Genomic DNA, 13,050 nt, shown 5'->3' with positions numbered 1-13,050 from the left:
TTGCTTTGACGAAAAAGGCGGGGCTCCCACGTCTTCTTCGTTGGTGCCATTGGTTTCAACTTCCGGCTGTATCGTCCTCTGGAAATCACAACGTGAGTAGCATTTGAAAGCTCTGTATTTTATATAACGTGATGCTTCAGTGGAAACATGTCGGCGGTTTTGTTCGGCAACTTTTGTCTCACAGATCGGCCGCAGGTTTCCTCCATAAACAGCAGCGTTTTATCTCCAGACTGTCAGTTGCGGTTTGTAAAGCTAGCCAGCAAGCTAATCAGGTGCTAAAGGAGCTAGCACGGCTAACGTATTCATGCTTTCTTATACATGAGGCAGTTCCCATTCAGGGTGTTGGCTACAAAAAATTATGAGAGTATATAATAATTGCTGGTTTGTGGACATTTTCATTCATATCGCATCATTGTTATGTTGAATTTAACCGCCCTCTTTTACCTCTTACTGCAAATGAATGAGTGTGAGCTGTGTGGAAGGAAGGTTAAAGGGACACTACACCGATTCTGCACATGTTCATTCAGCAGCAACCTGAGACATCGCTGTTTCAATGCTTAAATAGCTCAAGCAAACGCTTCACAAACTCCGAAAGGATCAGTTTGATCTGTCACCGTGATATGCTTATATTAATTTACATAATTATAAGTTTATGACTTAATGTCAACATCAGAGAGGATCAGGATCCTCCTAGTGGCGCTTGACAGGTGGTGGGACATAGCAGCAGCACCCTATACCACTCTAAAGGTACAGTGATGTGAAAGAGTAATTACCCGTTATTGTTAAGCCAAACTATAAATAATCACATTTTTTGGAAAGTTGAATTGATTTTCAGTAGCCACACCCAAGCCTGATTAATGCAAGAGCTGATGAATTATCAGATCACTTAAATAGAACCTCTGACAAAGTGCAGTAGGTAGGTAGGTTAATAGATCTGCAATCATGCAACGATCTACAGAAAATCAAGAGCAGATGAGAAACTAAGTTGGTGACATCTATCAGTCTGGGAAGGGTTACAAAGCAATTTCTAAGCCTTTGGGACTTCAGTGAACCACAGTGAGAGCTAAGCTTATTATCTAGAAATAGAGAAAACTTGGAACAGTGATGAACCATCACTGCTCAGTTTACCAAACTTACTCCAAAAAAAGTTACAAAAGAGCCAAAAACAACATCTAAAGAACAGCCCTCACTCTAACCCTCACTCATGGTCAGAGTTCATGGTGAAAAAACACAATAAGAAAGACACTGGACAAAAATGGCATCCAAGATGTTTACCAAAACCAAAACTAACACAGCGTTTTATTTAAAGAAAAAACAAACAACATATCAACAGTCAAACATGGTGGTGGTAGTGTGATGGTCCAGGGCTGCTTTGTTGCTTGATTGCAGTTTTTGCTGCCAATGGTGGCACAGCTATATTAGGTATAGAGGGCAGGTTTTTTTTGTTTGTTTTTTTGTAGAGCCAGGTATGTTTGGATAACGTTATTCCTTAATAATTAGGGAAAAAAGAGAATAAACAAAGGGCAGGGGAAAAAATTCACAGCTCTGTAGGTTCATTTTGGAAACTATGCTGGCTTGGGTTTTTAGTGTGAAAACAAAGTGGTGGGCTTCGACACAGGTCTGATATAGCCAGACTGATTTTGTGTTTGCTGGTTCAACAAAACCAGAAACCCCAGTCAAAGATAACAGGTAGTGGTTATCATCTTTCCCAGCCCATGCTTTCTGCTCCAAGCTCTGTGTACTCACATAAAAGGCCGTGTCATTTGACTCCTCTGCACAAATGGATCACTTGAATGCAAGCTACTTCAGTCAGATGTTATCAGAGAATAGGTGATGCATATAAGATAAAGGCTAAAGGCATTCCTGGTGCTGCAGAAAATCATTTATTTTCTGAATTCATTCAAAAACTGCTATTTTCTACATAATTTCAGTGCTTGTGCGGCCTATTTTGTAATGGTTTGTATCACAGATTTGTTTTGGGGTGAGTGGAAATGTCTGGTCAGACATTATCTGATTTATATCACATTTAGAGTAAGTTGTTGGGAGGAGAATCGGTGATGGTTCCTCTCAGTTTTAAACCCAAATCTGAACATAATCTCCTCTGGACCAGCTCATGTCCTCAGCTGAAGTCACCACAGTGATCTTACCAGGTTAAGAGAGTCAGCATCATGACATGAAAACTCTGACTTTAACCCTCCAGTCTTGTTCAACAACATACCCTGCTCAAGTCACTCAGGATTATTTTAAGTGTGGAGTGGACCAATAACTCAGCTCATTAACTTTTTGCCGTCCTGGGAAACTAGAACCAGCTCAGGATGATTGTCTGGTTAGTCTCAATCATAAGACTCCAAGCTTATGAATCCCTTGTATTCATACTGAAGTGTTTTTCTGACAGTTGCTAAACAATAGCATCAGACTCTTTGTGGTGGGGCTCTGTTACTATGCTGGGTTCAGTTTTGATGCTCAAAGTTAGATGATAATATTGTAATTGATGTGGATAAAATATGACTAGTCTCTAGGTTTGCCTGTGTCAATATTGACATATTTATATTATACTAACAGTGCTGATCGTTTAAAAGGAACCTATTCTGCTCATATCAAGCTCCACATGTTTACTACAGAGGCTTTACAATGTTCTAGTTCAAAATAATCCTTATGCCTTTAATTCGGGGCGTTGATATAGTCTCAGTTCCTCCCCCATCTGTGACTTGCTGCTTAAGCTTCTTTTCCTGTAAGCCAACATTGTTCTGATTGGCTGACCCCCACAAACAGAATGTTAAAACAGTAAGTGGGTCACAGACAGAGTTTTTTGCCTGGGGATATTGGCTATTATTGACATTATACAGAGCAAAGAGTAGAAAAACTGCTGGAACCATGACTTAGGTGAGTGTAACAGTATATATACAGGATATGAGAGAAAATAAAGAAAACCATAACAAGTTTCCTTTAATGTTTCCTCAGCTTGTACCGGCAGTCTGTTATTGCGTTATAAATCAGTTACTCACTCAGTCCTTCCCTCTCTGTCTCTGTGTTTCTGTCAGAATGGGCAGTGTTTTGGCTGCCAGCTCCCCCAACCCACCACCACCAGCCTCGGGCGGCACTCCTGCCCCTGGCTTGACGGTGCCACCGGGCTTTGGGATGCCTCCGGTTTCCGCAGTTATACCCCAGACTGGGGAAGCCTCTGCTCAGCAGCAGGAGTCAGAAAATGCTTTGCCCAATCCGGGAGCGTTTGACGAGTGTCATCGGAAATGCAAAGGTAACAGGAGCAGATTTTTTTTTAAAAATGGTTATTGGGGAGGAATGTCTGTTTGACCTCAGTTTGTCTAACCTGTGTGTGTTTTTTCTCCTCAGAGGTTTTTCCTTTGCAGATGGAAGGCGTGAAGCTAGTTGTTAATAAAGGTCTTAGCAATCACTTCCAGGTCAGTTAAGCTCATTTAACCTTTTTATTAGCTTGGCTATTATAAAGCTTTATGCCTAAATGTTAAAGCATGGTGTGATGAACAGCTGAAAGATAGTTTGATTATATACATTTAAGATTTCCTTCTGTCTGTAGAATGAGAGGGGGAATAAATACTGGAAGCAAAATAAGGTTATGTCAAACTTTGGCATTGACGCGGGTTTTTACAGTCATTGCACGACTGCAGCGATTCTCCTTTATGTCGATTCATGAAGTCCAGCAACATATTTAAACCTCAGATTTTACTGTGTCGTTTTAGTCTAAAGTTTTAGTCTCTGGACTGTTTTCAGCGAACTGAAATAAATGTGTATAAAGTGCATTTTTAATCTGCGTGTTTGCAGGTGATTCATACTGTGCTGCTGAGCACCACTGGAGATTCCCTCTACAGGTTCGGTGCTACGTATGTTGGATCAAAGCAGACGGGTCCAGCAGAGGTACGCAGCCGTAACGTCAGCGTGAATCTCATCTTTAAGCTGTGTTTTAAACTGTTATACAAACACTCTCCTTTTGTTCAGTCTTTTCCAGTCATGGTGGGAGACATGGACAACAGCGGCAGCCTTAACGCCCAGATCATCCACCAGATCACCAACAGGATACGATCCAAAGTGGCCTTCCAGGTGAAAACTTACTGCTGTCTGGACTTTTTCCCTTTAATACAACCATCAAAATGTGTGGGTAGAGTGGGACTCCACAGTGACTCTTGTTAACAATTCATTGCGCAGTTTTTAGTAATTTCTTTAAAAATAAACATGTTTTACTCCATAGAAATAAAAGGGAGTAAAAAAAAGTCTAGGCAACTTTGGGTGTCTAGTGTACCGCCATGCTTTTTAATAGAAAGATCATTCAACAGTTTAAACAAGTTAAAGGCTTTGGACTTTATCAGACTGAGTCAGTGTTTTAATATAGTTTAAAGTCCTCACAAAATCACAGTTTACACTTTACGAATAATTGATTTTTGGGGGGGGTTTCCCACTAACTTCAGACTATAGTCGGCTGATGTCTGTAAAATGCTTGTTTAACTCTTTTCCTATATAAAGGCAACATTTGAAGACCTCCCCAGTACCCTAAATGCCCAGTTTTGACACTTAAGTATATATATATCAATTAAAATGTGTTTGATGACCATAAGAATAGTTTTAAGGTTTTTCTGAGGGTAGCTGTTTAGGCAGAGACCACTCTCTGTAACTTCTGGTGCAGACCCATTTAATTTGTTCTATAAGCAGGCCTGAAATATTACAGAAACCTCTCAGTTCAACAAACAGCCTCATGGATTACTCCTAGGCTACGTTCACACTGCAGGCGAAAGCGCATCAAATCCGATTTTTTTGACCCTATGCGACCCGTATCCGATCATGGTATGACAGTGTGAACGGCACGAATCCGATATTTTCAAATCCGATCTGGGTCACTTTAGTATGTGGTCCTGAATCCGATACATATCCGATGTTTTAGAAAGCGACTGCTGTTTGAACGGTCATGTCGCATTAAATCCGTCTTTTACGTCACTGACACAAGACAGACGCCAGTTATCAGCGCCGGAGAAGCGCCCGATAGGACATCGCGAACGATTTCTTGCCATCCGGTGAAACTGTTAGGAAGACCATGTTGGAGAAATGTGAACATTTTATTTTTACTGTATTTTCTGCAGATTCTGACAGAAATCTGCAACTATCCTTTGAAGCACCGCTCCTCTAAAACAGCAATAAGGATCATATTTGCATTATTATGTAAATAACAAAATAACTTAAAGCAAAAATCTGGAAACATAAAGTCCGAAGTCTTTATATTAAGGGCCATCAGTCAAACAATATTGTTTGCTCTGGGTCTAAACAGAGCGAGTTGTGTGTGACATCTTCTTTTGCGCATGCGGTCGCTTTGAGCGTTCACACTAGAGCGCGCTTTGATGTCGCATTTTATGTGTAGTGTGAACAAGCAGACAAAAAAATCGGATTTGATCAAAAAATCGGAATTGAGCATTAAGACCTGCAGTGTGAACGTAGCCCTAGTTGGCTTTCAGGGGGTAAAGAGTTAAAGAATGTGTCATGTTGGCATTTTCTGCCCTTTACATTTACAATTTATACATTTAAATGTGGGCATTTTTGTCCTCTTTCACTAAACATATCTCATGTTGAGTTACGACGTGCAGTTTTGACTTAATTCCTCTCAGAGCACTTTGTGTGCCAGCCACATTTCCACTTAAACCCACTTTCAGCCGATCCCTTATTCACCAGGGGTCACCACAGCAGGTACCTCTGCATGTTTGACAGATTTTTACACCAGACTCCCTGACACGAGCCTCTGGGATCGAACCGGGGATTCTTTTCTAGCCAATCGCATTTCCAGTTATCTTTGATTATTAAACACCAGATGTGCAGAGTGTCTTTCTCGAAAATGTCTTCTGAGATGTTTCTAGTTTGTGTGTTATTGTTCTTGCATGATTCTAACTGTTAAATATGTTGTATCCTCAGACACAGCAACACAAATTTGTGAACTGGCAGGGCGACGCTGAGTTCAGGGGAGAAGATTTTACTGCAACTGTCACACTCGGAAACCCAGACGTCCTTGTTGGCTCTGGTAGGTCATCAGTCACAGATGCTGTGCAGTTCACTGTTACTGTTGTCAATTCTTTTAAATTGGTGAAAAGCAGCAGTGTAGTTGGACAAAACCAAACTTGAGATCTGCACCTGAACACCTGTTGTCATGTTGCTGTCGTGCACCTGTCAGGTATCGTCGTCGCACACTACCTCCAGTCCATAACGCCGGCTCTGGCTCTGGGAGGGGAGCTGGTTTACCACCGCAGGCCTGGAGAGGAGGGCTCAGTAATGTCTTTAGTTGGCAGATACACAGGTGAGACACCGTTTAAAGATTAATACAAAGCTTGAACTATAACATCAGACACGTGTCCTAACTGATAGATTTACTTCTCTGTAGGCAACAACTACATCGCCACCTTAACACTCGGCTCAGCAGGAGCTCATGCATCTTACTACCATAAAGCCAACGATCAGGTAACCACATCCTCATGTATCCCTTTTGTAAGAAAGGACTCAGTATTTTTATAGTCGGCCTTCATGATGATCTGTCTCTTCTACAGTTACAGGTCGGTGTGGAGTTTGAGGCGAGTGCCCGCATGCAAGACACCAGTGTGTCGTTTGGCTACCAGCTAGATGTCCCTAAAGCAAATTTACAATTTAAAGGTAAATATGTGCACTTTGGTAAAATAATTTCAGGGGAGCAGTTTCATCTTCATCCATCGCTGCATTTTATTTGCAGCCAAATTTTTGTGACAGATTATAGAACATAATCAAAGTTATAAAAGGTCCCGGGTCATGAAAATGAGGTTTTATAGCGTTTTTATAAACTTTGTGTCAAATATGAGCTGTGAAGATCTGAAGTTGCTTGCATCAGAAATTTGCCCCCTAGCAGCAAAACTGTGTCTCAGCTTTGTAAGCCCCTCAGAATTTCCAAACTATTCTACATTTAAACATCACATTTAAAGGTTATTTATAGCATTCGAGCTTAAATCTGCCCCAGCGTCCCATCCTTAGATTGTTCACTTCTTCCAGGGTGAGTGTGAAGGGAAGAATGCTGCTAACACTACTACTGTAGGATGTATTTGATGTGCTTTGGCTCTCGAGCTGCTGTCTCACTGCTCTTGGTGATGACGAACTGACGAGGAACTCTCATCAAAGCCTCCAGACTGTGCTGACACCCCCCACACACAGCTGGTTAGGGCACCACTGCTTCATTGGGTTAGTTTTGTTTCAGTGAAGGTGGAGTTCTGGGATAGTGAATATATTGGAGAAAGGATGCTGAATATGGCGCTGCTGGAAAAGAGAAGATTCACGGATGTAGTGTGGCACAAGAGGATGCTGGGATAGGCTGAGCTGATGATCCACCTCCTGAAAGGAACATATGAAAGAAGATGAATTTGGAGTCAAACTAGCATCAGAGTAACCCGACAAACCCTCATGGTTTATGTTCTGTGAGATAAAATTTGTGTTTTTGTCAATGGGGTCTGGTAAGTTTACCGAATGGAAATATGACTGCTGCAGTAACAAAATAAGTCCTCGATAGTTTTTATGTCATCCGACCAAAGGCAGATGAGTTTGTGGTATGGTAAACTTGCACACAATGATGCTATGTTATGTGACCGCTTAAATTGTGCCAAAACTGGAAGCAAAGACATTGCTGGGTGTATTTCTTTTTTCTCAAAAAGTTTCATACCAGTGTAATGTTCCAAAATCATTGAAATAGAGATAAAAACTGACCCGATCATACCCAGCTGTGAAACACACCAGGTTACAAAAATCCAGAGGTGTACTAGAGGCTATAAGAAGCTGAGTAACCCGTCACCATTTTGAGACTTGCTGTGACCCTCTGCAGGCAGGTCTCCCCATCATGATGGTTCTTATGCTCATAAAGTGTTGAATTGTATGGAATAAATAATTGTTGATTGAGCATTTATACACCGAGTATTGTCCTTCCTTCAGCCCAAAGATTAAAGAACTGGGAGATTTTAACAATATACACAAAGGCTTTCTCAGTTTGAGAGTTTTTCTTACTCTAAATCTGCCGTTCTGCCTCTTTCAGGTTCAATTGACAGTAACTGGATAGTTGGGGCAACGTTGGAAAAGAAGTTGCTCCCACTGCCCCTCTCTCTGGCCCTCTCCGGCTTCCTCAACCACCGCAAAAACAAGTTCCAGTGCGGCTTTGGCGTCACCATCGGTTAGGCCGACGTAGAGCCGGCTCGCAGACGGCACACGCCCACCACTGACGTAGAGACTTTTCCACAAAAACTGCCGGTGACCTCTTTGGTAGATTTGACTATTAATTATAGTGCTGGTTTCCTCGAATCATTTTTCGCCATGTGTGGTGAATATAAGCAGCTAAAATAAATCAACATTTGACCCTAATCCTTAAAGATGAATCCCCTCAATGATCAGTAGTGTAATGAATAATGTGACCTGTCAGGAACAAGCAGACCCTCGTCATAAACAGACACATGGACAGCAGGCGGACGTAACATTAGAAGACAGATTTACAGAGCTCTGTGTTTGAGTTCAGTGCCTGTCATGTTTGTTTTTATTTTGCTCCTGATTTAAAAATTTCTCTTCTTTTATTTTTATTTTTTTTACCGTTAAGTCTGTCGTGGTGTGCAGTGAGTGAAATAGGTATCAGATGTTGGTTACAGACAAGTTACCAGCTGTTAGGAAGGAGTGTACTGTACTGTATGTCATGTTCACAATGCATCACTTGTTTTGTTGCCTTTTTTATGTTACATACATACTGAACAGTATATATGAGCTGTATATACCTCTTCAAAGCTGATCAATACAATTTCTTACAAAAACTGCACGTCGTACTCGTTTCTTTCTGTCAACGTCAACTTTTATTTTTTATTTTTTTAAGGAGCCTTTATTTGTAGATGCTGTGTGGCTTTATGTGGAGCTACACCACCTTTTTACCCCTTTCCTCCACGCATTCTGTCTGTGTGTTTGTTTCTTTGAGCGATCAAGCTTTGCACACATCTGCAGCCCCTGAAGGTTCTTATCTATATCAGATATTATGTTGTTGCCATGTTGCCTAGCAACACACTACCAATGGGATAAATGTTTTTTGGCTTTAGCCAGCTACAACACTTTATTAAAGTATTGTATCATTTTTTTATTTCACAACAGTAACATCTCATACCCACTTCTTAAATTATCTGTGATGTGTTGCCTGACATCCACCTAGCAACGGCACTAACATGACCATTTTTTAGCCTTTATACTCCTACAGCATATTAGGAAAGCATCATTCGCTCTTCTCAACAATATATTATTTATTTCACAGAGTTTGAATTACATCTGCCTGGCAACCATCAAGAATGACCCAGTTTTAGCAGATAATCAGCATCTGTTATCAATCTGCTTCAGGGGAGGAGACCTGGAGCCTGGGTGTTATAGGGCGAGAAGCAGGTAACACCTGATCACAGGTGTGTGAGGAGGAACTAAAGACATTCTCATCATCTGTGATGACAAAAAGAACTTCAATTTCACCCCTCAGAGCACGTAACTGGTTACTTCACGGCTATCTTATTAGATTAGTTTTGTTTGAGTGAAGCTAAATGAGTAGATTAAGGCACTAGAATCACCAATTAACCAAAAATGCATGATTTTGAACTGTGGGAGGAACCCACAGACTCAGGGAGAACATGGAAACTCCACACAGACATCCCACGCTGGATTCAAACCCAGGACTTTGTTGTTGTGAGGCAGCAGTGCTGATCACCGTGCCACGTATAAACAGAATCTACCACACCAAGTGTTTTTTTCTTTTGTCAGTGTAACTAAGCTTGCCAATCAGTACTGTATCAGAATCAGAATCAGAAAGACTTTATTTATCCCCAAGGGGCAATTAAGAAGTTTGGGTTTGTAACTGAGTCAGTATCCCACATTTTGTTTGATTCTAATTTCCAGATGTCCACAAATGCATCACAAGAAACATGTGGCTCAAAGAGATGTGCTGATCAATCGATTTATACTGTACAGCTGAAACTGTTTGTGGCTGTGCATTAATAGTTCCAGTAGAAAAAGAGGAATACACAAGTGCAATGAACATATCACAGAAGTTCAGAAAGAAAATTCAGCTTCCATTCATGTTTATAGTAAGTTGAGGAACTGTAATAAATTACAGCTTATTTGTCGTATTCAAATGGCAAATCTATAACATGCAGGTTTAATGTCAAAAGTTCAGGCTCAGCTCTGGTAACATGCCCCTCATTGACCCACACAAACTCTTTGCCTTAGATTTACTGTAGTTTTTGGCATCACGGCTCCTGGTCTGCATCATTAGGATCCAACGACAGCTTAACTTTAACTTTATATCATAAACTATTAGAAACTGAAAGTAAATATATACTACGGTGGAAAATAGATCAGAATGATCCCCTCTTAGTCTGCCTCACAATGTCCTAAAAAAGAAGACAAAACCCACAAATCAATAAGAGGCGGCATTATGGAGTCATTTAATTGGTTTCCAGTGCGGTGTGCTTCATCTGTGATCTTTGGCTATGACAGCAGGCAGACATTTAAATGTTCTGTTACATCTTTTTGGAAAAACTGATCATTAGAGTTAATCACTTGCTAACAAATAGAAAGTAAAACAGAACTTTTGAATTAAATCTTTCACATATATGATTTTGTGCTCGGAGTACAACAGAGTGAGCTGCTTGAATAACTCTGTTTCATTTGCTTCAATCTTTCTATGCGTCATTTGAAATGTTTATCAGTAGTTTGTCCTGAGATGGAGACTTTGCTCCTTTGTCTTATCAGGTTGTTGTGAGGGAACAGCCAAAGGACATTTCTCTGTTAAGATATTTTCTCCCGCATGTTGCATCCATAAACCAGAAGTACATCCCAGAGGCTGTTTGTCACAACAGCAATATTTTTAGATGTACTTAATAAAAGAAGTTGGAGACAGGTAGTAAACTAATGACAAAGTAAATAGAACGAGTGGAAGTATAAATAATAGATATAGATGCTTCCATTCGGGACATGAGAGATGCAGAATGGTTGAATGGGTATGAAAATAGTGGGTATTTTATGATGTGGCCTTCAGGATTATAGAACATCAAACATCATGAGGAAGAGCACTCCTCCAGTGACATTTAAAGCTTAACATGTATACCAGTACATATATGAGTGCCACTGAAGCTTGGTATTCACTTATGATGAATAGTTATTGACCTTGGGGCACCTATTTACTGCTACTACTAATCTGAAGTGGTCTGAAAATTCCAGAGAAGTATTTTTACTATTCACAGTACTCTAAATTTAAAGGTTGGTTGTCCTGTGTAAGATGAATGTGGAAACAAACAAGATCATAAAACTAAAGTGAGTTTGACCCCCCCTCATTCCCACCCTCTGACCGGTAAGATCAATGTTCAGCTTCTATTTACGAGTAAAGCTTTTCAGAAATTAAACACGCTCGTTGAAAAACTGACACACCTATAATGATAATTAAGACACCGAAAATGCAGAAATTCTGGATTTTTATTTCATAAAATAAACAGGAGTGAAGTTGAAATAAATATTTGGTTTGTGATACAGAGAAAGCGCTTAAGGCTTAAGACTGAGACGGAGTCCATTTACTGGGCGATCTTGGTGAAGGTTTTCCACAGGGCGTTCAGCTGAGTCTGCAGGTCCTGAGCGCTGGAGTCCAGCCGTTCCCTCAGCTCGTCTCCATAGGGAGCCAACCTCTGCTGGATCTCCTGGGTTTTCTGAGCCACCTGGGCCTCAAAGCTCTGGGTCAGGGGCATCATGTTCCTCTGAAACTCTTCCAGGCTCTGCTCCATCTTCTGTTTCATGTTCTCGGTGTAGGGAACCATCTGGGCCTGCAGCTGGCTCATGCTCTGCTCCAGCTGCTCCTTCAGCTCCTGGCTCTTCTGCTGCAGGACGGCCTTCATGGGCTCTGGGTCCATGGCCTGAGCGTAGGCTTCAGCTCCACTCTTCAGCTCATCCACCTTGGTCTGGATCTTTGCCACCATCTCCTCTGCGTTGGTGCCCATAGCAGCCAGGTCTTTCTCCAGGCGAGCCTTCAGCTGCTCGGCCTCCTGGGAGAACTGAGTCATGAAGTTCTGGGTCAAAGGAGCCACCTGAGTGTGCAGCGTAGCGACGTATTGATTCACGGTGTCAGCGCTCTGAGAGATCTTGGTGCTAATACAGAGAAACAGGAAGTTATTAAACTGAAAACATACATATGTGTGCATATTTTGTACTTCTTCAGACTCCTCATGCTGACTCTTACTTCACTTCCTGTCCCAGCTGGGACTCTCTGATCTGCTTCAGGGACTCCTCAGCAGTTTGTGTTGCCTTTGCAACATAATCCCAAAAGGCATCTTTCACCACTTCCAGGTTGGATTTGGGAGGCTCCGGCCACAGGATGTTGGCGTTACAAACTGTGGATGAAAGCAGACGGTTAATTTGACCAGCAGTGATTTAAAATGTGTCTAGCTTTTAATTTGAAGGGAAGATTTACTCACCGGAGAAAAGAGCGAGAACGATGAACGCCTTCATGATTGAAGTTGATGCTGTTGGATGAAGAGAACAGATGCTTAGTTGAAAGCCGGATTTAGCTGTTGATTTAAGAATATATAGTTTGAAGTAAGATCTTTTACCTTACAGATGCAGCTTGACTCTTCTTCACTGTCTGATGGTTTGTGCTGTGCAGACGACCGCTCGCGGGCTTTATAGCCACGCTGAAGGTTAAAGTCCTCCTCTGGTTGCCCCGCTGGACAGTTTCTTGTTACTGTTGTCACTCCACGTCACAATCTTAGTGTTTCCATATCTTATGATACAGGCTTACTGCAATCTGGCTCGGTGTTAGTAATTTTTCTTTTGGTTTAAACAACCTGAACAGAATCAGATGCAGCAGAAAACAACTTTTGAAAGATTTTATTTTGTAGGAGAAACACAGGAAAACCAGGTTGCCTCTCCTCTAATTTCCATTTGGGGCTGGCTAGAAATCCTCCATAGACCACCATGTTTAAATCTTTATTTGTACTGATGAAATAAAGACAAGACTGGTACACAAATTGTTTTGTGTCT

At 41.3% G+C, this 13,050-nt stretch overlaps 2 protein-coding genes across 2 annotated transcripts; one reads left to right on the top strand and one right to left on the bottom strand.

The window, feature by feature from the left end:
* Window positions 1–8,815, top strand: tomm40l (translocase of outer mitochondrial membrane 40 homolog, like). Its single transcript, XM_031738052.2, has 10 exons — window positions 1–92; window positions 3,042–3,256; window positions 3,352–3,419; window positions 3,799–3,891; window positions 3,973–4,074; window positions 5,926–6,031; window positions 6,182–6,304; window positions 6,389–6,465; window positions 6,552–6,654; window positions 8,051–8,815. Exons 2-10 carry the CDS (start codon window positions 3,043–3,045, stop codon window positions 8,188–8,190), a joined length of 1,026 nt encoding a protein of 341 aa, XP_031593912.1. The 5' UTR covers window positions 1–92; window position 3,042; the 3' UTR covers window positions 8,191–8,815.
* A 2,663-nt stretch (window positions 8,816–11,478) lies between these two features.
* LOC116318890 (apolipoprotein A-IV-like) lies at window positions 11,479–12,797 on the bottom strand. Its single transcript, XM_031738050.2, has 4 exons — window positions 12,621–12,797; window positions 12,486–12,533; window positions 12,251–12,401; window positions 11,479–12,159 (listed from the first exon to the last, which is right to left on the bottom strand). Exons 2-4 carry the CDS (start codon window positions 12,517–12,519, stop codon window positions 11,592–11,594), a joined length of 753 nt encoding a protein of 250 aa, XP_031593910.1. The 5' UTR covers window positions 12,520–12,533; window positions 12,621–12,797; the 3' UTR covers window positions 11,479–11,591.
* Between the last annotated feature and the right edge of the window lie 253 nt (window positions 12,798–13,050).

Source organism: Oreochromis aureus, linkage group 22 (assembly GCF_013358895.1).
Source record: "Oreochromis aureus strain Israel breed Guangdong linkage group 22, ZZ_aureus, whole genome shotgun sequence".
Lineage (NCBI taxonomy): Eukaryota > Metazoa > Chordata > Actinopteri > Cichliformes > Cichlidae > Oreochromis > Oreochromis aureus.
Note: the sequence above shows the minus strand (reverse complement) of the source record. Positions and strands in the feature narration are given on the sequence as shown.

What these genes read in the sequence shown, in the direction of transcription:
- tomm40l (XM_031738052.2), top strand. Translation starts at nt 3,043, where the DNA reads ATGGGCAGTGTTTTGGCTGCCAGCTCCCCCAACCCACCACCACCAGCC. An exon ending in GTGTCATCGGAAATGCAAAG is followed by an intron (nt 3,257 to 3,351) that starts GTAACAGGAGCA and finishes TTTTCTCCTCAG; the next exon opens with AGGTTTTTCCTTTGCAGATG. An exon ending in AGCAGACGGGTCCAGCAGAG is followed by an intron (nt 3,892 to 3,972) that starts GTACGCAGCCGT and finishes CCTTTTGTTCAG; the next exon opens with TCTTTTCCAGTCATGGTGGG.
- LOC116318890 (XM_031738050.2), bottom strand. Translation starts at nt 12,519, where the DNA reads ATGAAGGCGTTCATCGTTCTCGCTCTTTTCTCCG. An exon ending in CGTTCTCGCTCTTTTCTCCG is followed by an intron (nt 12,402 to 12,485) that starts GTGAGTAAATCT and finishes TTTCATCCACAG; the next exon opens with TTTGTAACGCCAACATCCTG. An exon ending in CAGCTGGGACAGGAAGTGAA is followed by an intron (nt 12,160 to 12,250) that starts GTAAGAGTCAGC and finishes TCTCTGTATTAG; the next exon opens with CACCAAGATCTCTCAGAGCG.